The following is a 26,334-nucleotide window of genomic DNA, read 5'->3' as shown; positions in this document are numbered from 1 at the left end:
TCCAAAAAACATTATATATATATCTAACTACATATAATCATCTCACTCTCTCTCTCCAAAAAATATTATATATATATCTAACTACATATAATCATCTCACTCTCTCTCTCCAAAAAACATTATATATATATATATCTAACTACATATAATCATCTCACTCTCTCTCTCCAAAAAACATTATATATATATCTCTCTAACTACATATAATCATCTCACTCTCTCTCTCCAAAAAACATTATATATATATATATCTAACTACATATAATCATCTCACTCTCTCTCTCCAAAAAACATTATATATATATATCTCTAACTACATATAATCATCTCACTCTCTCTCTCCAAAAAACATTATATATATATATCTAACTACATATAATCATCTCACTCTCTCTCTCCAAAAAATATTATATATATATCTCTAACTACATATAATCATCTCACTCTCTCTCTCCAAAAAACATTATATATATATCTCTCTAACTACATATAATCATCTCACTCTCTCTCTCCAAAAAACATTATATATATATATATCTAACTACATATAATCATCTCACTCTCTCTCTCCAAAAAACATTATATATATATATCTCTAACTACATATAATCATCTCACTCTCTCTCTCCAAAAAACATTATATATATATATATCTAACTACATATAATCATCTCACTCTCTCTCACCAAAAAACATTATATATATATATATATCTAACTACATATAATCATCTCACTCTCTCTCTCCAAAAAACATTATATATATATATATATCTAACTACATATAATCATCTCACTCTCTCTCACCAAAAAACATTATATATATATATCTAACTACATATAATCATCTCACTCTCTCTCACCAAAAAACATTATATATATATATATCTAACTACATATAATCATCTCACTCTATCTCTCCAAAAAACATTATATATATATATATCTAACTACATATAATGATCTCACTCTCTCTCACCAAAAAACATTATATATATATCTATATCTAACTACATATAATCATCTCACTCTCTCTCTCCAAAAAACATTATATATATATCTAACTACATATAATCATCTCACTCTCTCTCACCAAAAAACATTATATATATATATATATATATATATCTAACTACATATAATCATCTCACTCTCTCTCTCCAAAAAACATTATATATATATATATATATCTAACTACATATAATCATCTCACTCTCTTTCACCAAAAAACATTATATATATATATATCTAACTACATATAATCATCTCACTCTCTCTCACCAAAAAACATTATATATCTATATCTAACTACATATAATCATCTCACTCTCTCTCTCCAAAAAACATTATATATATATCTCTAACTACATATAATCATCTCACTCTCTCTCTCCAAAAAACATTATATATATATCTCTAACTACATATAATCATCTCACTCTCTCACCAAAAAACATTATATATATATATCTAACTACATATAATCATCTCACTCTCTCTCTCCAAAAAACATTATATATATATCTAACTACATATAATCATCTCACTCTCTCTCACCAAAAAACATTATATATATATCTAACTACATATAATCATCTCACTCTCTCTCTCCAAAAAACATTATATATATATATATCTAACTACATATAATCATCTCACTCTCTCTCTCCAAAAAACATTATATATATATATCTAACTACATATAATCATCTCACTCTCTCTCACCAAAAAACATTATATATATATATCTAACTACATATAATCATCTCACTCTCTCTCTCCAAAAAACATTATATATATATATCTAACTACATATAATCATCTCACTCTCTTTCACCAAAAAACATTATATATATATATATCTAACTACATATAATCATCTCACTCTCTCACCAAAAAACATTATATATATATATCTAACTACATATAATCATCTCACTCTCTCACCAAAAAACATTATATATATATATCTAACTACATATAATCATCTCACTCTCTCTCTCCAAAAAACATTATATATATATATCTAACTACATATAATCATCTCACTCTCTTTCACCAAAAAACATTATATATATATATCTAACTACATATAATCATCTCACTCTCTCTCTCCAAAAAACATTATATATATATCTCTAACTACATATAATCATCTCACTCTCTCACCAAAAAACATTATATATATATGTCTCTAACTACATATAATCATCTCACTCTCTCTCACCAAAAAACATTATATATATATCTCTAACTACATATAATCATCTCACTCTCTCACCAAAAAACATTATATATATATATCTCTAACTACATATAATCATCTCACTCTCTCACCAAAAAACATTATATATATATATCTAACTACATATAATCATCTCACTCTCTCTCTCCAAAAAACATTATATATATATATCTCTAACTACATATAATCATCTCACTCTCTCTCTCCAAAAAACATTATATATATATATATCTAACTACATATAATCATCTCACTCTCTCTCACCAAAAAACATTATATATATATATATCTAACTACATATAATCATCTCACTCTCTCTCACCAAAAAACATTATATATATATATATATCTAACTACATATAATCATCTCAGTCTCTCTCACCAAAAAACATTATATATATATATCTAACTACATATAATCATCTCACTCTCTCTCACCAAAAAACATTATATATATCTCTCAAACTACATATAATCATCTCACTCTCTCTCTCCAAAAAACATTATATCTATATATCTAACTACATATAATCATCTCACTCTCTCTCTCCAAAAACATTATATATATATATATATCTCTAACTACATATAATCATCTCACTCTCTCTCACCAAAAAACATTATATATATATATCTAACTACATATAATCATCTCACTCTCTCTCACCAAAAAACATTATATATATATATATCTCTAACTACATATAATCATCTCACTCTCTCTCACCAAAAACATTATATATATATATATCTAACTACATATAATCATCTCACTCTCTCTCTCCAAAAAACATTATATATATATATCTCTAACTACATATAATCATCTCACTCTCTCTCACCAAAAACATTATATATATATATCTCTCTAACTACATATAATCATCTCACTCTCTCTCTCCAAAAAATATTATATATATATCTCTAACTACATATAATCATCTCACTCTCTCTCTCCAAAAAACATTATATATATATATCTAACTACATATAATCATCTCACTCTCTTTCACCAAAAAACATTATATATATATCTCTAACTACATATAATCATCTCACTCTCTCACCAAAAAACATTATATATATATATCTAACTACATATAATCATCTCACTCTCTCTCTCCAAAAAACATTATATATATATATCTCTAACTACATATAATCATCTCACTCTCTCTCTCCAAAAAACATTATATATATATATCTAACTACATATAATCATCTCACTCTCTCTCTCCAAAAAACATTATATATATATATATCTAACTACATATAATCATCTCACTCTCTCTCACCAAAAAACATTATATATATATATCTAACTACATATAATCATCTCACTCTCTCTCACCAAAAAACATTATATATATATATCTAACTACATATAATCATCTCACTCTCTCTCACCAAAAACATTATATTACTACATATAATCATCTCACTCTCTCTCTCCAAAAACATTATATATATATCTCTAACTACATATAATCATCTCACTCTCTCTCTCTCCAAAAAACATTATATATATATATATCTAACTACATATAATCATCTCACTCTATCTCTCCAAAAAACATTATATATATATATATCTAACTACATATAATCATCTCACTCTCTCTCTCTCTCTCTCTCTCTCTCTCCAAAAAACATTATATACAGTATATATAAATGTATTTATGAATAAATAGAACATAGTCTGCTATGTAAAGAATATACTGTATGGCAAAATTAACTTAATTGAACCCGGAGACTCTTTTCACTTGCGATTAAAACATAGCTCCTTTATTTCTTTTTCAAGTAAAAACAAGTACAAGAGAGGGCAATAATATGGTGGTATGTCTGTCAGGATCGCTAACGCGTTTCGGCTATCATGCCGTAAGTCATAGCGTGAGTACGGGCAGGAACACCCATGCTTTTAAAACCAGAAACGACATCCTATAGGTTAAGAACAACAATAGACAACCTCCTATATGCACATTATGTGTTCAAATCACTCCTTTATCTTGCACTATTCCGTTTAGGTCACCATTATGAAGAAGAGAAATAGGGGAAATAATACCAGGTTAGTTTAAAGTTAAAGCTGGCTGTTAGTGCAACAACTATCTAACATTATATAGCGAGATATACATAAGTACAGTAGAGACTTGGGGGACGCCACTTGTTTGCGGCAAGACTTTTCTGCCTGCCCTGAGGCCGCGGACAGAAATCAACCTGATCGAATATGGGTTGATTGACACCCTCTGCTAGCGGCCGATTGGCCGCAAATCTGCAGGGGGAGGCATTGCTCCAGTAGTTCACAAAAACTGCTGGTGCAATGATAAATGCGTATGCTATCTGCATTTATCGCTGTGCGGCGGACATAATACGCTACATCGCATCATGTCCGCTCGCACTATAATAAATATACCCCTTGATAACGTCAGAAAAATTAGATAAAGGGAAGATGGTTTGTTAAATTAAATTAGTACAAAGTGGGAATTCTATCCTCAGCAGCGCTTACTTATTAACACGGTGGGGCATACGGAGTGGATAAATGGCAAGTAGTTTAAGGACTTTATTTTATCTCACATACCTCCCTCTTGTCACTTTGATGACCTATTTGTCCATTGTCACTTATGCTGAGGTCATCTTAGGTTCCAAGTCCCTATCCACTGTCATCTGCCGTGTTTAAGCTTGGAATCCTTTGTGTGTCAGGGTATAAGCCTGGTCATAGATTTGTAATGACTATTTCATTTAAGCATTTGGTTAGATCTATTCGATTTAATAGAGCAACATTTAATGTAACTTGGTTCAAGTGAGTCATTGCCAGAGACTGATAAGGTCATATTCACTGTTTGGTGCTAGTAGTGTAATGATTTATAAAACCTCCTGCTATGTGAAGAGCACTGGGATGTGAAGTATTCGTATAGCGCACTTGAGAATATGTCATTGAGTCTGCGCGCGAGTAGAGTGTTAGGTTTTTTCCACTTTTCTTGCTCCATTGACTTTTATGGGGAAATACGTTAACGTGATCGCGATAGTCTAACCAGCTTTTTGCATGCTTTGGGATAGCGCATGAATGAAAACTGTTTACTTTCAACTTGTAATACGAGCGCTACCCAACATGCGCAAAAAGCTTACTTCTTGCGGAGTTAGCGCGTGATTGGTAGCAATAAATAGTGCTTCACTTGTAATGTGGCCCTAAATAGGCACCGTAGAGAACACTGTACTCAGAATGTGCGTTATTTCTAAATAATGAGCTGTTTCTTCTGTAATTGCTCCTTGCCATCACATGCTCCATACAGCTATAAAATTCAGTATAGCTGTTCTATTTATTGGTAAAGCTTTGCCAACTTCATAGCATTGGGGAAATTAGTAAGGCTAATGACAAAACTAAAAAAAACTGCTAATTTCTTATGTTTTTTTCTACTTCCGCCTACTCTCATTTTGCAAAGAAAACCCAAAAAATAGAAATTACTTAAAGAGTAGGAATTGAGCACAATGCCGGAGAGTGCAGTTCCTGTTAGGAAACGGAACACGCAGTATAGGATGTAGCTAGGAGCGAATGCTGCGCAGACTCCTGTTACCGCCATCTGTAGATTTGACCAAATGTTCAGAGGTCTTCGCCCAAACCTAAGGGAAGAGAGAAAGGGAAAAACAGATAAACAAATGATGTTGGAATTTTTTTAAAGAAAGATAAATACAAACAGTAATTTACAGCAATAGAAGGTGACAGTCTAATGAAACCGTACGGTTGCACATTGTACAATACACTACAACTGGCTTAGATTGGGGTCAATTCTACTCTTTCCAATATTGTCTCTTGTAACAAGGTTTTGGTTTTGGTTAAAATGAGAAGTGCGTTTATCGATTGATCACTATTCAAACTGGATTCAGCCTCTAAACACCCACAGTTTAAAACAAGAAAGGTTCCTGAAAAGGTGTTTCTGGTTGTTAAAGGGACAGTCTACCATAGAATTGTTATTGTTTTAAAAGATAGCTAATCCCTTTATTACTCATTCCCCAGTGTTGCATAACCAACACTGTTATATTAATATACTTTTTACCTCTGTGATTACCCTGTATCTAAGCCTCTGCAAACTGCCCCTTATCTCAGTTATACTTTTTAACCTCTGTGATTACCCTGTATCTAAGCCTCTGCAAACTGCCCCTTATCTCAGTTATATTAATATACTTTTTACCTCTGTGATTACCCTGTATCTAAGCCTCTGCAAACTGCCCCTTATCTCAGTTATATTAATATACATTTTACCTCTGTGATTACCCTGTATCTAAGCCTCTGCAAACTGCCCCTTATCTCAGTTATATTAATATACTTTTTATCTCTGTGATTACCTTGTATCTAAGCCTCTGCAAACTGCCCCTTATCTCAGTTATACTTTTTAACCTCTGTGATTACCCTGTATCTAAGCCTCTGCAGACTGCCCCTTATCTCAGTTATACTTTTTAACCTCTGTGATTACCCTGTATCTAAGCCTCTGCAGACTGCCCCCTTATCTCAGTTTTACCTCTGTGATTACCTTGTATCTAAGCCTCTGCAAACTGCCCCTTATCTCAGTTATATTAATATACTTTTTACCTCTGTGATTACTTTGTATCTAAGCCTCTGCAAACTGCCCCTTATCTCAGTTATATTAATATACTTTTTACCTCTGTGATTACCCTGTATCTAAGCCTCTGCAAACTGCCCCTTATCTCAGTTATATTAATATACTTTTTACCTCTGTGATTACCTTGTATCTAAGCCTCTGCAAATTGCCCCTTATCTCAGTTATATTAATATACTTTTTATCTCTGTGATTACCTTGTATCTAACCCTCTGTAGACTGCCAATTATCTCAGTTATATTAATATACTTTTTACCTCTGTGATTACCTTGTATCTAAGCCTCTGCAAACTGCCCCTTATCTCAGTTATATTAATATACTTTTTACCTCTGTGATTACCCTGTATCTAAGCCTCTGCAAACTGCCCCTTATCTCAGTTATATTAATATACTTTTTACCTCTGTGATTACCTTGTATCTAAGCCTCTGCAAACTGCCCCTTATCTCAGTTATATTAATATACTTTTTATCTCTGTGATTACCTTGTATCTAACCCTCTGTAGACTGCCAATTATCTCAGTTATATTAATATACTTTTTACTTCTGTGATTACCTTGTATCTAAGCCTCTGCAAACTGCCCCTTATCTCAGTTATATTAATATACTTTTTACCTCTGTGATTACCCTGTATCTAAGCCTCTGCAAACTGCCCCTTATCTCAGTTATATTAATATACTTTTTACCTCTGTGATTACCCTGTATCTAAGCCTCTGCAAACTGCCCCTTATCTCAGTTATATTAATATACTTTTTACCTCTGTGATTACCTTGTATCTAACCCTCTGCAGACTGCCAATTATCTCAGTTATATTAATATACTTTTTACCTCTGTGATTACACTGTATCTAAGCTTCTGCAGACTGCCCCTTATCTCAGTTATATTAATATATAGTTTTTATCTCTGTGATTACCTTGTATCTAACCCTCTGCAGACTGCCCCTTATCTCAGTTATATTAATATACTTTTTACCTCTGTGATTACCTTGTATCTAAGCCTCTGCAGACTGCCCCTTATCTCAGTTATATTAATATACTTTTTACCTCTGTGATTATCTTGTATCTAACCCTCTGCAGACTGCCCCTTATCTCAGTTATATTAATATACTTTTTACCTCTGTGATTACCTTGTATCTAAGCCTCTGCAGACTGCCCCTTATCTCAGTTATATTAATATACTTTTTACCTCTAGCATTACCTTGTATCTAAGCTTCTGCAGACTGCTCCTTATCTCAGTTATATTAATATATTTTTTTACCTCTGTGATTACCTTGTATCTAACCCTCTGCAGACTGCCCCTTATCTCAGTTATATTAATATACTTTTACCTCTGTGATTACCTTGTATCTAACCCTCTGCAGACTGCCCCTTATCTCAGTTATATTAATATATATTTTTACCTCTGTGATTACCTTGTATCTAAACTTCTGCACACTGCTCCTTATCTCAGTTATATTAATATACTTTTTTACCTCTGTGATTACCTTGTATCTAACCCTCTGCAGACTGCCCCTTATCTCAGTTATATTAATATATTTTTTACCTCTGTGATTACCTTGTATCTAAACTTCTGCACACTGCTCCTTATCTCAGTTATATTAATATGCTTTTTACCTCTGTGATTACCTTGTATCTAAACTTCTGCACACTGCCCCTTATCTCAGTTATATTAATATATTTTTTACCTCTGTGATTACCTTGTATCTAACCCTCTGCAGACTGCCCCTTATCTCATGTTACAAACTGCTATTTGTGACTGGCCCTTTAAATGGAAGGTTGCCCTGCTTCCCTGGATTTTGGAGAAGCCTATTTGCCAGCCTCCTTCCTCATGACTATGGCCCCTGGAAGATTGTGCCCCTGAGAGTATATTGACTTTTGTTGGGTGTGTGTGGCCCTTTGGGAAACGTCTGGGGACATATTGTGACTCTGGTGAACAATGCCCCCTTTAAGACTATGTCCCCAGACCTGTGAAATGACTTGTCCCTGGTTTTCTCCCACTTGGTTCAGTTTCATTGTGTGCCATTAAGAGTTAAATTTTGTTCAGCTTCAAGAAACCTATTCTACATACAAGTCTGCTGGGATTAGCTCTAATTAGGTTTAGTGATCAACTTTCCCATTGTCTAATCAGACTATTATTGATAAGGTGGACTGCATTGTTTTATTGTGTGTAATGTTATCTGCTGAAGTAAATGTTGTGGCCTGTCAAAGGGAGTGTCTCTCTATCTAATATCAAATGTGTGATGGGGGATTTTATGCCTCCCCCTGAGAGTGTCCTGTTTGCATGTAACCTCAATAAAAAAGCAGGCTGTGTGCTCCAGCACATCAGACCTATTTTCTGTCCCTCTAACTTGCAGCTTTGACTCATGTTTGTAGGGGACAGCTTCAGCTAATATCACTACAGGGATTGCTGACTATGGTGCTGATGATTCTTTGGTGAGCGCTAGGAGCATCCTTTTCTACGGTCCAACTTCCAGCCAGCCTGGAGGCAACCGTAACATTTGGTGGCAGCGACGGAATGAACCTTATCGCCCAGAAGAGCAACTACACAAGCCAGTAACCTCAGGAAGAGGGGGATTATTACAATACTGACTAAGATGGAAAAGAGAAAAGTAAATTTTGCAGCTTTTAAAAACTTCCTGGAAACAGAAGGAGAGATTGATAGGTACCTTGCGGATTTTGAGAGGCAATGTGCACTACACAAGGTACCCGCAGAGGACTGGGTCACGATATTATCTGGAAAATTATCCGGCCGGGCCAGAGAGGCTTTTCGGGCCATTCCAGATGAGGAAGTCAGGGATTATAATACTGTAAAAGAGGCTCTGCTCTCCAGGTATGCGGTTACACCGGAGGCATACCGGAGGCGGTTCAGAGACACTGTTAAAGTAGCTGGAGATTCCTACCTTGAGTGGGCATGTAAGGTGCACCGCACAGCAGCTCACTGGATAGCGGGGTGCCAAGCCGTATCTGGGGAAGAGGTGCTGCAGCTATTCCTGTTGGAACATTGCTTCGACAAGTTACCCGCAGGAGTTCGAGAGTGGGTTCGGGACCGTAAACCCTCCACCCTGCAGGAAGCGGCTCGCTTGGCAGATGAGTATACGGATGCCCGCAAACTGGACACTGCTACCACTAAGCCCCCTGCTAGAGTGGAGTACAGACCCCCAGTCACCCCAGCAGCTGCCAGTTACCAAACCCCGGCGCACCGCTATACCACACGGCCTCCGGCCACGAACTACCCTCAGAGAGCCCTGTTCAATTTGCGGGGCTACTCACAACCGATTCGATGCTTTGGATGTAAGCAACTAGGGCACAAAAGACCAGAGTGTCCCCTAAACGCAGCGAACCAAGCGCAGTCCTGGAGAAGACCTGCCGGCGGAATCCCACGTAATCCTCAGCCTGCGGCCCGCTACGTAGAGGCGCAAGAATGCTGGAGCATCCTACATGAGGCAGACCTTGTGCAAGCTGCCCACCGGAATAACCGGCAACTGGTTAAAGTGAATGGGAAGAAGGTCAGTGGTCTACGGGATACTGGTGCTACCATGACCTTGCTTCAAAAGAACTTGGTGTCTGAGAAACAGTACACTGGAGACACTGTGGCTGTGAGGGTAGCAAGGGGCGATGTGTTCAGCCTACCTGTTGCCAGGGTACATTTGGATTGGGGAGTGGGCGCTAGACCTGTGAATGTGGGGGTCAAGAAGGACTTACCTGCTGATGTTCTTCTTGGAAATGACTTGGCCCCCCTTGTTTCTGCCTACGCTCCTATGGGTCCCGCTGATGTTAACTCTGTGACTACCCATGCCCAGATCCGTGCAGCAGAGACTGACCCACCTGCTGCTAAGCCCCAGGACGCTGAGCTCAGTAAATCTCTATCCGCTATTGATATGTGGAGGTCCCGTTACAATGCGCTGATGAAGGAGAAGAGGAGCGCAGAGGAAAAAGCACGTTTAGAACGTGAATCTCTGCTAGACAAGCTGCACCGACAGACTGCAGAAAACACCAGCTTGAGAGTGGGACATGAAACCTTAAAGACAAACTTAGCGACACTTGAGGAGAAGCTGACGCTGGCTCATAGTGAGGTGCAGCAACTCAAGGGCACCCTATGTCAGTATGAAGGGATTGTGGATACCTATAAAGAGCAGGTACAGAAAACTCGTAAAGAAGCTGATGGGATTTTGAAGGACTGTTTAGCCCTAGTCTGGGCACTGAGGAAGTTGAACCCTTCTTTGTATGGACAGGAATTCTCTTTCATAACGGGAATACAGATGGATTGTCCTGGCAAACTGACATGCCTACCACCTCCTAGTCCGGTCATCCCCAGGTTGACCCGCCAAAGGGTCAAGCCGGGTCTGCCGGAGTGTTCCACAACGGGGGAGATATGTGACAGACCCTTCTGTCAGGACTGAAGGAGTTAATTGTGTTTAGCTAAGAAACTAATTTCCAAAGACAGAGTTGCTGGCTCCAGCTATAATCTAATTAGTGCTAAGCATTCTATTGTTTGATCACCTCCAGAGAGAAAACGCCTAAGTGATAAGAAGGGCCAAGAGTGTCTTGTGGTTGAAGTGTTTAAGTAATATAATCCTATTGTATCATGTCAAAGGGCTTGTTCCCTCCATGTAATGTACAACAGCCTTTCAACCCCCATCTGGGGGGGGGGGGGGGGGGTTCAGACCTGCATAAATACTAGGCATAGCCTTTTAATAAATATCATTCTGTTTTAAACCTGAAAACTGGCTTGGTTGTGAATTGCTGATTCCCTATGCAGGACATTGTTCATCTGGTATTAACCTTGGTATCCTGTTGGTACTGTAACATTGGTGGCAGTGGTGGGATCGCGTCCTAGCGCAAGGAGCAGCACCACAACAGCACTGGTATCGTAGGAGAGTTATTGAGGGCAACGCTAGCCACTGCGCAGCGTCCCTACCTACAGCAGCATGGAGCTGACAAGACACTATTCAGAACCCTGTGAAGAGCACCTCAACCTGATCCGTCGCTATGAGGGCGCGGATTTCGTTCCAGAGGTAAAGAGGCGGCTAGTCCGATATGGTCCAGACCCTGCACAGGAGGTAGTCAGTCGCATCATCCGGGAATTGGATACGGAGAACAAAGCGGCACGAGCCTTTGAGCGCCAACTGTGGAGTTTGAGGGTCTGGACACCTGGTCTCCAGCGAGAAAGTGAGTCACAGGAAGCGGAGAGCAACGACCTCCCTTCCCAGCGGCAGCCAGAGTTACAGGGAGAGGAGAGCAGCGACCTCCCTCCCCAGCGGCAGTATACCGTGCAGAGGGAAGAGACAACCAGTCCCCTTCCCCAGCCAGAGATACCAGAGGCAGCAGGCCTCATAGACTGGTCCTGGGAGGACCCCCAGCAGGCAGGTGGAGATGGGACCGCAGTCTCTCTACCGGCCCTACAGGGATGCTGGGCAGGCGGCCCAGATCCCCAGCGACAGACCCAGCTACAGGGAGGGGAGAGCATCGACCTCCCTCCCCAGCCGGAGTGTGCCTTCCAGGGAGAGGAGACAACCGGTCTCTATCCCCAGCCGCAGCATGTTCCACAGGAAGCGGAGAGCATCGACCTCCCTTCCCAACGGCCGCCTGAGTATCAGGAGGAGGAGGTAAGCCAATCTCCCCCTCCCCAGCTAACTCCTAACTTGGGCCCAGGGTTAACAGTGGAGATGTTAACCCCCACTGACCCCCACGTTCCCTTTGCCACCGGGCAGGACTATGCCCCAATTCCCCCAGCAGAAGAGCTGGCATCAGAACAGAGCGCTGCTGGCCTCTGCCCTACAGACCCCCTTGTTACAGGACTGGCCTGCAAACCCCTCACCCCAGCAGAAGCGCTGGCACCAGGGCAGAGTGCCGCTGGCCTCTGCCCCCCAAGTACCATCAGCTATTTGCACAGCTGCGCCAGGAAGGCAGAGGATGCTACACTTTCATCCTATAACCTGGAACCTACAGGCCAGTGCTACTTGTTGTGGGGGGGCTGCTTTGCTGCTAGTGTTTATTTGTGGGTGGGTTGCGAGACTAACTTAGGCACTGACCGACAGAAGGTCAGGTGCCTTGTTAGTCTCCCTCCAAAAGGGGAGATATGTTACAAACTGCTATTTGTGACTGGCCCTTTAAATGGAAGGTTGCCCTGCTTCCCTGGATTTTGGAGAAGCCTATTTGCCAGCCTCCTTCCTCATGACTATGGCCCCTGGAAGATTGTGCCCCTGAGAGTATATTGACTTTTGTTGGGTGTGTGTGGCCCTTTGGGAAACGTCTGGGGACATATTGTGACTCTGGTGAACAATGCCCCCTTTAAGACTATGTCCCCAGACCTGTGAAATGACTTGTCCCTGGTTTTCTCCCACTTGGTTCAGTTTCATTGTGTGCCATTAAGAGTTAAATTTTGTTCAGCTTCAAGAAACCTATTCTACATACAAGTCTGCTGGGATTAGCTCTAATTAGGTTTAGTGATCAACTTTCCCATTGTCTAATCAGACTAGTATTGATAAGGTGGACTGCATTGTTTTATTGTGTGTAATGTTATCTGCTGAAGTAAATGTTGTGGCCTGTCAAAGGGAGTGTCTCTCTATCTAATATCAAATGTGTGATGGGGGATTTTATGCCTCCCCCTGAGAGTGTCCTGTTTGCATGTAACCTGAATAAAAAGCAGGCTGTGTGCTCCAGCACATCAGACCTATGTTGACCCTCTAACTTGCAGCTTTGACTCATGTTTGTAGGGGACAGCTTCAGCTAATATCACTACAGGGATTGCTGACTATGGTGCTGATGATTCTTTGGTGAGCGCTAGGAGCATCCTTTTCTACGGTCCAACTTCCAGCCAGCCTGGAGGCAACCGTAACATCTCAGTTATATTAATATACTTTTTACCTCTGTGATTACCCTGTATCTAAGCTTCTGCACACTGCCCCTTATCTCAGTTATATTAATATACTTTTTACCTCTGTGATTACCTTGTATCTAAACTTCTGCACACTGCTCCTTATCTCAGTTATATTAATATGCTTTTTACCTCTGTGATTACCTTGTATCTAAGCCTCTGCAGACTGCCCCTTATCTCAGTTATATTAATATATTTTTTACCTCTGTGATTACCTTGTATCTAACCCTCTGCAGACTGCCCCTTATCTCAGTTATATTAATATACTTTTTACCTCTGTGATTACCCTGTATCTAAGCTTCTGCACACTGCCCCTTATCTCAGTTATATTAATATACTTTTTACCTCTGTGATTACCTTGTATCTAAACTTCTGCACACTGCTCCTTATCTCAGTTATATTAATATGCTTTTTACCTCTGTGATTACCTTGTATCTAAGCCTCTGCAGACTGCCCCTTATCTCAGTTATATTAATATATTTTTTACCTCTGTGATTACCTTGTATCTAACCCTCTGCAGACTGCCCCTTATCTCAGTTATATTAATATACTTTTTACCTCTGTGATTACCCTGTATCTAAGCTTCTGCACACTGCCCCTTATCTCAGTTATATTAATATACTTTTTACCTCTGTGATTACCTTGTATCTAAACTTCTGCACACTGCTCCTTATCTCAGTTATATTAATATACTTTTTTACCTCTGTGATTACCTTGTATCTAACCCTCTGCAGACTGCCCCTTATCTCAGTTATATTAATATATTTTTTACCTCTGTGATTACCTTGTATCTAAACTTCTGCACACTGCTCCTTATCTCAGTTATATTAATATGCTTTTTACCTCTGTGATTACCTTGTATCTAAACTTCTGCACACTGCCCCTTATCTCAGTTATATTAATATATTTTTTTACCTCTGTGATTACCTTGTATCTAACCCTCTGCAGACTGCCCCTTATCTCAGTTATATTAATATACTTTTTACCTCTGTGATTACCTTGTATCTAAACTTCTGCACACTGCTCCTTATCTCAGTTATATTAATATACTTTTTACCTCTGTAATTATCTTATATCTAAGCCTCTGCAGACTGCCCCTTATCTCAGTTTTACCTCTGTGATTACCCTGTATCTAAGCCTCTGCAGACTGCCCCTTATCTCAGTTTTACCTCTGTGATTACCCTGTATCTAAGCCTCTGCAGAATGCCCCTTATCTCAGTTTTACCTCTGTGATTACCCTGTATCTAAGCCTCTGCAGACTGACCCCTTATCTCAGTTTTACCTCTGTGATTACCTTGTATCTAAGCCTCTGCAGACTGCCCCTTATCTCAGTTTTACCTCTGTGATTACCTTGTATCTAAGCCTCTGCAGACTGCCCCCTTATCTCAGTTTTACCTCTGTGATTACCTTGTATCTAACCCTCTGCAGACTGCCCCCTTATCTCAGTTTTACCTCTGTGATTACCCTGTATCTAAGCCTCTGCAGACTGCCCCTTATCTCAGTTATATTAATATATTTTTTACCTCTGGCATTACCTTGTATCTAACCCTCTGCAGACTGCCCCTTATCTCAGTTATATTAATATACTTTTTACCTCTGTGATTACCCTGTATCTAAGCTTCTGCACACTGCCCCTTATCTCAGTTATATTAATATGCTTTTTACCTCTGTGATTACCTTGTATCTAAGCCTCTGCAGACTGCCCCTTATCTCAGTTATATTAATATATTTTTTACCTCTGGCATTACCTTGTATCTAACCCTCTGCAGACTGCCCCTTATCTCAGTTATATTAATATACTTTTTACCTCTGTGATTACCTTGTATCTAAACTTCTGCACACTGCTCCTTATCTCAGTTATATTAATATACTTTTTACCTCTGTAATTATCTTATATCTAAGCCTCTGCAGACTGCCCCTTATCTCAGTTTTACCTCTGTGATTACCCTGTATCTAAGCCTCTGCAGACTGCTCCCTTATCTCAGTTTTACCTCTGTGATTACCCTGTATCTAAGCCTCTGCAGACTGCCCCTTATCTCAGTTTTACCTCTGTGATTACCCTGTATCTAAGCCTCTGCAGACTACCCCTTATCTCAGTTTTACTTCTGTGATTACCTTGTATCTAAGCCTCTGCAGACTGCCCCTTATCTCAGTTTTACCTCTGTGATTACTTTGTATCTAAGCCTCTGCAGACTGCCCCCTTATCTCAGTTTTACCTCTGTGATTACCTTGTATCTAACCCTCTGCAGACTGCCCCCTTATCTCAGTTTTACCTCTGTGATTACCCTGTATCTAAGCCTCTGCAGACTGCCCCTTATCTCAGTTATATTAATATATTTTTTACCTCTGGCATTACCTTGTATCTAACCCTCTGCAGACTGCCCCTTATCTCAGTTATATTAATATACTTTTTACCTCTGTGATTACCCTGTATCTAAGCTTCTGCACACTGCCCCTTATCTCAGTTATATTAATATACTTTTTACCTCTGTGATTACCTTGTATCTAAACTTCTGCACACTGCTCCTTATCTCAGTTATATTAATATGCTTTTTACCTCTGTGATTACCTTGTATCTAAGCCTCTGCAGACTGCCCCTTATCTCAGTTATATTAATATATTTTTTACCTCTGGCATTACCTTGTATCTAACCCTCTGCAGACTGCCCCTTATCTCAGTTATATTAATATACTTTTTACCTCTGTGATTACCTTGTATCTAAACTTCTGCACACTGCTCCTTATCTCAGTTATATTAATATACTTTTTACCTCTGTAATTATCTTATATCTAAGCCTCTGCAGACTGCCCCTTATCTCAGTTTTACCTCTGTGATTACCCTGTATCTAAGCCTCTGCAGACTGCTCCCTTATCTCAGTTTTACCTCTGTGATTACCCTGTATCTAAGCCTCTGCAGACTGACCCCTTATCTCAGTTTTACCTCTGTGATTACCTTGTATCTAAGCCTCTGCAGACTGCCCCTTATCTCAGTTTTACCTCTGTGATTACCTTGTATCTAAGCCTCTGCAGACTGCCCCCTTATCTCAGTTTTACCTCTGTGATTACCTTGTATCTAACCCTCTGCAGACTGCCCCTTATCTCAGTTATATTAATATACTTTTTACCTCTGTGATTACCCTGTATCTAAGCTTCTGCACACTGCTCCTTATCTCAGTTATATTAATATGCTTTTTACCTCTGTGATTACCTTGTATCTAAGCCTCTGCAGACTGCCCCTTATCTCAGTTATATTAATATATTTTTTACCTCTGGCATTACCTTGTATCTAACCCTCTGCAGACTGCCCCTTATCTCAGTTATATTAATATACTTTTTACCTCTGTGATTACCTTGTATCTAAACTTCTGCACACTGCTCCTTATCTCAGTTATATTAATATACTTTTTACCTCTGTAATTATCTTATATCTAAGCCTCTGCAGACTGCCCCTTATCTCAGTTTTACCTCTGTGATTACCCTGTATCTAAGCCTCTGCAGACTTCCCCCTTATCTCAGTTATAATAATATATAGTTTTTATCTCTGTGATTACCTTGTATCTAAGCCTCTGCAGACTGCCCCTTATCTCAGTTATATTAATATATAGTTTTTATCTCTGTGATTACCTTGTATCTAACCCTCTGCAGACTGCCCCTTATCTCAGTTATATTAATATACTTTTTACCTCTGTGATTACCTTGTATCCAAGCCTCTGCAGACTGCCCCTTATCTCAGTTATATTAATATACTTTTTACCTCTGTGATTATCTTGTATCTAACCCTCTGCAGACTGCCCCTTATCTCAGTTATATTAATATACTTTTTACCTCTGTGATTACCTTGTATCTAAGCCTCTGCAGACTGCCCCTTATCTCAGTTATATTAATATACTTTTTACCTCTGGCATTACCTTGTATCTAAGCTTCTGCAGACTGCTCCTTATCTCAGTTATATTAATATATTTTTTACCTCTGTGATTACCTTGTATCTAACCCTCTGCAGACTGCCCCTTATCTCAGTTATATTAATATACTTTTACCTCTGTGATTACCTTGTATCTAACCCTCTGCAGACTGCCCCTTATCTCAGTTATATTAATATATTTTTTACCTCTGTGATTACCTTGTATCTAAACTTCTGCACACTGCTCCTTATCTCAGTTATATTAATATACTTTTTTACCTCTGTGATTACCTTGTATCTAACCCTCTGCAGACTGCCCCTTATCTCAGTTATATTAATATATTTTTTACCTCTGTGATTACCTTGTATCTAAACTTCTGCACACTGCTCCTTATCTCAGTTATATTAATATGCTTTTTACCTCTGTGATTACCTTGTATCTAAACTTCTGCACACTGCCCCTTATCTCAGTTATATTAATATATTTTTTACCTCTGTGATTACCTTGTATCTAACCCTCTGCAGACTGCCCCTTATCTCAGTTATATTAATATACTTTTACCTCTGTGATTACCTTGTATCTAACCCTCTGCAGACTGACCCTTATCTCAGTTATATTAATATATTTTTTACCTCTGTGATTACCTTGTATCTAAACTTCTGCACACTGCTCCTTATCTCAGTTATATTAATATACTTTTTTACCTCTGTGATTACCTTGTATCTAACCCTCTGCAGACTGCCCCTTATCTCAGTTATATTAATATATTTTTTACCTCTGTGATTACCTTGTATCTAAACTTCTGCACACTGCTCCTTATCTCAGTTATATTAATATGCTTTTTACCTCTGTGATTACCTTGTATCTAAACTTCTGCACACTGCCCCTTATCTCAGTTATATTAATATATTTTTTACCTCTGTGATTACCTTGTATCTAACCCTCTGCAGACTGCCCCTTATCTCAGTTATATTAATATACTTTTTACCTCTGTGATTACCCTGTATCTAAGCTTCTGCACACTGCCCCTTATCTCAGTTATATTAATATACTTTTTACCTCTGTGATTACCTTGTATCTAAACTTCTGCACACTGCTCCTTATCTCAGTTATATTAATATGCTTTTTACCTCTGTGATTACCTTGTATCTAAACTTCTGCACACTGCCCCTTATCTCAGTTATATTAATATATTTTTTTACCTCTGTGATTACCTTGTATCTAAACTTCTGCACACTGCTCCTTATCTCAGTTATATTAATATGCTTTTTACCTCTGTGATTACCTTGTATCTAAGCCTCTGCAGACTGCCCCTTATCTCAGTTATATTAATATATTTTTTACCTCTGGCATTACCTTGTTTCTAACCCTCTGCAGACTGCCCCTTATCTCAGTTATATTAATATACTTTTTACCTCTGTGATTACCCTGTATCTAAGCTTCTGCACACTGCCCCTTATCTCAGTTATATTAATATACTTTTTACCTCTGTGATTACCTTGTATCTAAACTTCTGCACACTGCTCCTTATCTCAGTTATATTAATATGCTTTTTACCTCTGTGATTACCTTGTATCTAAGCCTCTGCAGACTGCCCCTTATCTCAGTTATATTAATATATTTTTTACCTCTGGCATTACCTTGTATCTAACCCTCTGCAGACTGCCCCTTATCTCAGTTATATTAATATACTTTTTACCTCTGTGATTACCTTGTATCTAAACTTCTGCACACTGCTCCTTATCTCAGTTATATTAATATACTTTTTACCTCTGTAATTATCTTATATCTAAGCCTCTGCAGACTGCCCCTTATCTCAGTTTTACCTCTGTGATTACCCTGTATCTAAGCCTCTGCAGACTGCTCCCTTATCTCAGTTTTACCTCTGTGATTACCCTGTATCTAAGCCTCTGCAGACTGACCCCTTATCTCAGTTTTACTTCTGTGATTACCTTGTATCTAAGCCTCTGCAGACTGCCCCTTATCTCAGTTTTACCTCTGTGATTACCCTGTATCTAAGCCTCTGCAGACTGCCCCCTTATCACAGTTTTACATCTGCGATTACCATGTATCTATGCCTCTGCAGACTGCCCCCTTATCTCAGTTTTACCTCTGTGATTACCCTGTATCTAAGCCTCTGCAGACTGCCCCCTTATCTCAGTTTTACCTCTGTGATTACCCTGTATCTAAGCCTCTACAGACTGCCCCCTTATCTCAGTTTTACCTCTGTAATTACCTTGTATCTAAGTCTCTGCAGATTGCCCCCTTATCTCAGTTTTACCTCTGTGATTACCTTGTATCTAACCCTCTGCAGACTGCCCCCTTATCTCACTTTTACCTCTGTGATTACCTTGTATCTAAGCATCTGCAGACTGCTCCTTATCTCAGTTTTACCTCTGTGATTACTTACGGCTAGATTTGGAGTTTGGCGGTAAAAGGGCTGTTAACGCTCCGCGGGTTTTTTTCTGGCCGCACCATAAATTTAACTTTGGTATCGAGAGTTCAAACAAATGCTGCGTTAGGCTCCAAAAAAGGAGCGTAGGGCATTTTTACCGCAAATGCAACTCTCGATACCAGAGTTGCTTACGGACGCGGCCGGCCTCAAAAACGTGCTCGTGCACGATTCTCCCATAGGAAACAATGGGGCTGTTTGAGCTGAAAAAAAACCTAACACCTGCAAAAAAGCAGCGTTCAGCTCCTAACGCAGCCCCATTGTTTCCTATGGGGAAACACTTCCTACGTCTGCACCTAACACTCTAACATGTACCCCGAGTCTAAACACCCCTAACCTTACACTTATTAACCCCTAATCTGCCGCCCCCGCTATCGCTGACCCCTGCATTACACTTTTAACCCCTAATCTGCCGCTCCGTAAACCGCCGCCACCTACGTTATCCCTATGTACCCCTAATCTGCTGCCCTAACATCGCCGACCCCTATGTTATATTTATTAACCCCTAATCTGCCCCCCACAACGTCGCCGACACCTACCTACACTTATTAACCCCTAATCTGCCGAGCGGACCTGAGCGCTACTATAATAAAGTTATTAACCCCTAATCCGCCTCACTAACCCTATCATAAATAGTATTAACCCCTAATCTGCCCTCCCTAACATCGCCGACACCTACCTTCAATTATTAACCCCTAATCTGCCGACCGGAGCTCACCGCTATTCTAATAAATGTATTAACCCCTAAAGCTAAGTCTAACCCTAACACTAACACCCCCCTAAGTTAAATATAATTTTTATCTAACGAAATAAATTAACTCTTATTAAATAAATGATTCCTATTTAAAGCTAAATACTTACCTGTAAAATAAATCCTAATATAGCTACAATATAAATTATAATTATATTATAGCTATTTTAGGATTTATATTTATTTTACAGGCAACTTTGTAATTATTTTAACCAGGTACAATAGCTATTAAATAGTTAATAACTATTTAATAGCTACCTAGTTAAAATAATTACAAATTTACCTGTAAAATAAATCCTAACCTAAGATATAATTAAACCTAACACTACCCTATCAATAAAATAATTAAATAAACTACCTACAATTACCTACAATTAACCTAACACTACACTATCAATAAATTAATTAAACACAATTGCTACAAATAAATACAATTAAATAAACTATCTAAAGTACAAAAAATAAAAAAGAACTAAGTTACAGAAAATAAAAAAATATTTACAAACATAAGAAAAATATTACAACAATTTTAAACTAATTACACCTACTCTAAGCCCCCTAATAAAATAACAAAGACCCCCAAAATAAAAAATTCCCTACCCTATTCTAAAATACAAAAATTACAAGCTCTTTTACCTTACCAGCCCTACACAGGGCCCTTTGCGGGGCATGCCCCAAGAATTTCAGCTCTTTTGCCTGTAAAAAAAAACATACAATACCCCCCCCCCAACATTACAACCCACCACCCACATACCCCTAATCTAACCCAAACCCCCTTAAATAAACCTAACACTAATCCGCTGAAGATCTTCCTACCTTGTCTTCACCATCCAGGTATCACCGATCCGTCCTGGCTCCAAGATCTTCATCCAACCCAAGCGGGGGTTGGCGATCCATAATCCGGTGCTCCAAAGTCTTCCTCCTATCCGGCAAGAAGAGGACATCCGGACCGGCAAACATCTTCTCCAAGCGGCATCTTCTATGTTCTTCCATCCGATGACGACCGGCTCCATCTTGAAGACCTCCAGCGCGGATCCATCCTCTTCTTCCGACGACTAGACGACGAATGACGGTTCCTTTAAGGGACGTCATCCAAGATGGCGTCCCTCGAATTCCGAGTGGCTGATAGGATTCTATCAGCCAATCGGAATTAAGGTAGGAATTTTCTGATTGGCTGATGGAATCAGCCAATCAGAATCTAGTTCAATCCGATTGGCCGATCCAATCAGCCAATCCGATTGAGCTCGCATTCTATTGGCTGATCGGAACAGCCAATAGAATGCGAGCTCAATCTGATTGGCTGATTGGATCAGCCAATCGGATTGAACTTGATTCTGATTGGCTGATTCCATCAGCCAATCAGAAAATTCCTACCTTAATTCCGATTGGCTGATAGAATCCTATCAGCCAATCGGAATTCGAGGGACGCCATCTTGGATGACGTCCCTTAAAGGAACCGTCATTCGTCGTCTAGTCGTCGGAAGAAGAGGATGGATCCGCGCTGGAGGTCTTCAAGATGGAGCCGGTCGTCATCGGATGGAAGAACATAGAAGATGCCGCTTGGAGAAGATGTTTGCCGGTCCGGATGTCCTCTTCTTGCCGGATAGGAGGAAGACTTTGGAGCACCGGATTATGGATCGCCAACCCCCGCTTGGGTTGGATGAAGATCTTGGAGCCAGGACGGATCGGTGATACCTGGATGGTGAAGACAAGGTAGGAAGATCTTCAGGGGATTAGTGTTAGGTTTATTTAAGGGGGTTTGGGTTAGATTAGGGGTATGTGGGTGGTGGGTTGTAATGTTGGGGGGGGGGGGTATTGTATGTTTTTTTTTTACAGGCAAAAGAGCTGAAATTCTTGGGGCATGCCCCGCAAAGGGCCCTGTTCAGGGCTGGTAAGGTAAAAGAGCTTGTAATTTTTGTATTTTAGAATAGGGTAGGGAATTTTTTATTTTGGGGGTCTTTGTTATTTTATTAGGGGGCTTAGAGTAGGTGTAATTAGTTTAAAATTGTTGTAATATTTTTCTTATGTTTGTAAATATTTTTTTATTTTCTGTAACTTAGTTCTTTTTTATTTTTTGTACTTTAGATAGTTTATTTAATTGTATTTATTTGTAGCAATTGTGTTTAAATAATTTATTGATAGTGTAGTGTTAGGTTAATTGTAGGTAATTGTAGGTAGTTTATTTAATTATTTTATTGATAGGGTAGTGTTAGGTTTAATTATATCTTAGGTTAGGATTTATTTTACAGGTAAATTTGTAATTATTTTAACTAGGTAGCTATTAAATAGTTATTAACTATTTAATAGCTATTGTACCTGGTTAAAATAATTACAAAGTTGCCTGTAAAATAAATATTAATCCTAAAATAGCTATAATATAATTATAATTTATATTGTAGCTATATTAGGATTTATTTTACAGGTAAGTATTTAGCTTTAAATAGGAATCATTTATTTAATAAGAGTTAATTTATTTCGTTAGATAAAAATTATATTTAACTTAGGGGGGTGTTAGTGTTAGGGTTAGACTTAGCTTTAGGGGTTAATACATTTATTAGAATAGCGGTGAGCTCCGGTCGGCAGATTAGGGGTTAATAATTGAAGGTAGGTGTCGGCGATGTTAGGGAGGGCAGATTAGGGGTTAATACCATTTATGATAGGGTTAGTGAGGCGGATTAGGGGTTAATAACTTTATTATAGTAGCGCTCAGGTCCGCTCGGCAGATTAGGGGTTAATAAGTGTAGGTAGGTGTCGGCGACGTTGTGGGGGGCAGATTAGGGGTTAATAAATATAACATAGGGGTCGGCGATGTTAGGGGCAGCAGATTAGGGGTACATAGGGATAACGTAGGTGGCGGCGATTTGCGGTCGGAAGATTAGGGGTTAATTATTTTAAGTAGCTTGCGGCGACGTTGTGGGGGGCAAGTTAGGGGTTAATAAATATAATATAGGGGTCGGCGGTGTTAGGGGCAGCAGATTAGGGGTACATAAGTATAACGTAGGTGGCGGTCGGCAGATTAGGGGTTAAAAATTTTAATCGAGTGGCGGCGATGTGGGGGGACCTCGGTTTAGGGGTACATAGGTAGTTTATGGGTGTTAGTGTACTTTAGGGTACAGTAGTTAAGAGCTTTATAAACCGGCGTTAGCCCAGAAAGCTCTTAACTCCTGCTTTTTTCAGGCGGCTGGAATCTTGTCGTTAGAGCTCTAACGCTCACTGCAGAAACGACTCTAAATACCGGCGTTAGAAAGATCCCATTGAAAAGATAGGCTACGCAAATGGCGTAGGGGGATCTGCGGTATGGAAAAGTCGCGGCTGAAAAGTGAGCGTTAGACCCTTTAATCACTGACTCCAAATACCAGCGGGCGGCCAAAACCAGCGTTAGGAGCCTCTAACGCTGGTTTTGACGGCTACCGCCGAACTCTAAATCTAGGCCTTAGTATCTAAGCCTCTGCAGACTGCCCCTTATCTCAGTTTTACCTCTGTGATTACCTTGTATCTAAACTTCTGCAGACTGCCCCTTATCTCAGTTATATTAATATATTTTTTACCTCTGTGATTACCTTGTATGTAAGCCTCTGCAGACTGCCCCTTATCTCAGTTATATTAATATACTTTTTACCTCTGTGATTACCTTGTATCTAACCCTCTGCAGACTGCCCCTTATCTCAGTTATATTAATATATTTTTTACCTCTGTGATTACCTTGTATCTAGGAACCTTCTTCCACCCCCCTGATCACATGACTGTGACTGTTTATTATCTATTGTCTTGCAGTTAGCATTGTGTTGTGCTAAATCTTTTTGATAAATTCTTTATTTATGATCCAACAGTGCACAAAACAAAAACTGATATTTTGCTTCTCCAGCTCACCATGCAGGGTGCCTTGGAGAGTAGAAAAGAATAATGATATTCGCAAATATAATCATAGTGATGTCGCAAACTTAAAATTTTCCGTTCGTGAACGGCGATTGCGAACATCCGCAAAAGTTTGCGAACGGGCAAACCGGGCGATCCGCCATTGACTTCAATAGGCAGGCGAATTTTAAAACCCACAAGGACTCTTTCTGGCCACAATAGTGATGGAAAAGTTGTTTCAAGGGGACTAACACCTGGACTGTGGCATGCCGGAGGGGGATCCATGGCAAAACTCCCATGGAAAATTACATAGTTGATGCAGAGTCTGCTTTTAACCCATAAAGGGCATAAATCACCTAACATTCCTAAATTGTTTGGAATAACGTGCTTTAAAACATCAGGTATGATGTTGTATCGATCAGGTAGTTTAAGGGTTACGCCCTCTTCACAGTGACAGACCAAACTCCCCGTTTAACGCAACGCAAACAACCGCAAACAGTCCATTTGCACAACCGCAAACTCCCCATTTGCACAAGGTTGGATACCAAGCTATCCATGTCTCGTTCCTTGTCCTCACTGATGTCATTGAAGGTCTCTTCCTCCACCCAGCCACGTACAACACCAAGGGTCCCCGAAAGGTGACAACAAGCCCCCTGGGACGCCTGCTGTGTTTGGTCTTCCACCTCCTCAAAGCCACCTTCTTCCTCTGACTCCTCTTCTTGAGACTCCTCTCTCTGCGTTGCCTCTCTCTGTGTTATTATAAGGTGTGTTAAGTAGTACCATTCCTATCAGTTTAATCCCTGTTCCGTCCCCTATCAGGGGACGTGTATATGGCATGGATTTTAGGAACCTGGAGATGGAAAAATATGCTTGGTCGGTCCTCCTACTTCAAATTTGGGGCACTGCCCATGCAATCTACTGTGCCACCAGATATGAGTGATGTGTTAAGTAGTACTATTCTTATCAGTTTAATCCCTGTTACGTCCCCTATCAGGGGATGTGTATATGGCATGGATTTTAGGAAACGGGAGATGGAAAAAGATGCTTGGTCAGTCCTCCTAATTCAAATTTGGGGCACTGCACGTGCAATCTACTGTGCCACCAGATATGAGTGGTGTGTTAAGTAGTACTATTCTTATCAGTTTAATCCCTGTTACGTCCCCTATCAGGGGACGTGTATAGGGCATGGATTTTAGGAACCGGGAGATGGAAAAAGATGCTTGGTCGGTCCTCCTTCAAATTTGGGGTGCTTCGCGTGCAATCTAATGTGCCACCAGATAGGAGTGGTGTGTTAAGTAGTACTATTCCTATCAGTTTAATCCCTGTTATGTGCCTTTTTTATTGGTTTGGTTTTTGAAGCCACAGTGCTGCACCAGAGGCCAGAAAAATTTGGCATGTACACATATCTGAAAAATTAGGTATTGTTGCAGCCGCTGCTGTAGCAGCAGCCAGAAAGATTGATGTTTGTTTCCCAGGCAGAAAGTGCCCTAAAACATTGCGGCTTGAACCCTAGTTGGTGGCGGATAAGTCACGCAAGTCACCCGGCATTCGAAGATAAAATACAGCACCGTGTGGACCATTTTTAGCCCAAGGCAGCTATTCTCATCAGGCCTTTTTTACTCGAATGTATCGCCCAATGTCAGTCCCTT

The 26,334-nt window shown here is 39.3% G+C and overlaps 1 protein-coding gene across 1 annotated transcript in view; it reads right to left on the bottom strand.

Moving 5' to 3' along the window:
• The window catches only part of LOC128635702 (solute carrier family 22 member 6-B-like), a 149,733-nt gene that overhangs the window by 61,037 nt on the left and 62,362 nt on the right, over positions 1-26,334 (bottom strand). Inside the window, exon 3 of the mRNA XM_053688828.1 lies at positions 5,705-5,859. Coding sequence (XP_053544803.1) covers positions 5,705-5,859 — 155 coding nt within the window. The remainder of the gene's footprint in view (positions 1-5,704; positions 5,860-26,334) is intronic.

This window comes from Bombina bombina, chromosome 7 (assembly GCF_027579735.1).
Source record: "Bombina bombina isolate aBomBom1 chromosome 7, aBomBom1.pri, whole genome shotgun sequence".
NCBI lineage: Eukaryota > Metazoa > Chordata > Amphibia > Anura > Bombinatoridae > Bombina > Bombina bombina.
The sequence above is the reverse complement of the archived record's forward strand: the minus strand, read 5'-3'. Positions and strand labels throughout refer to the sequence as shown.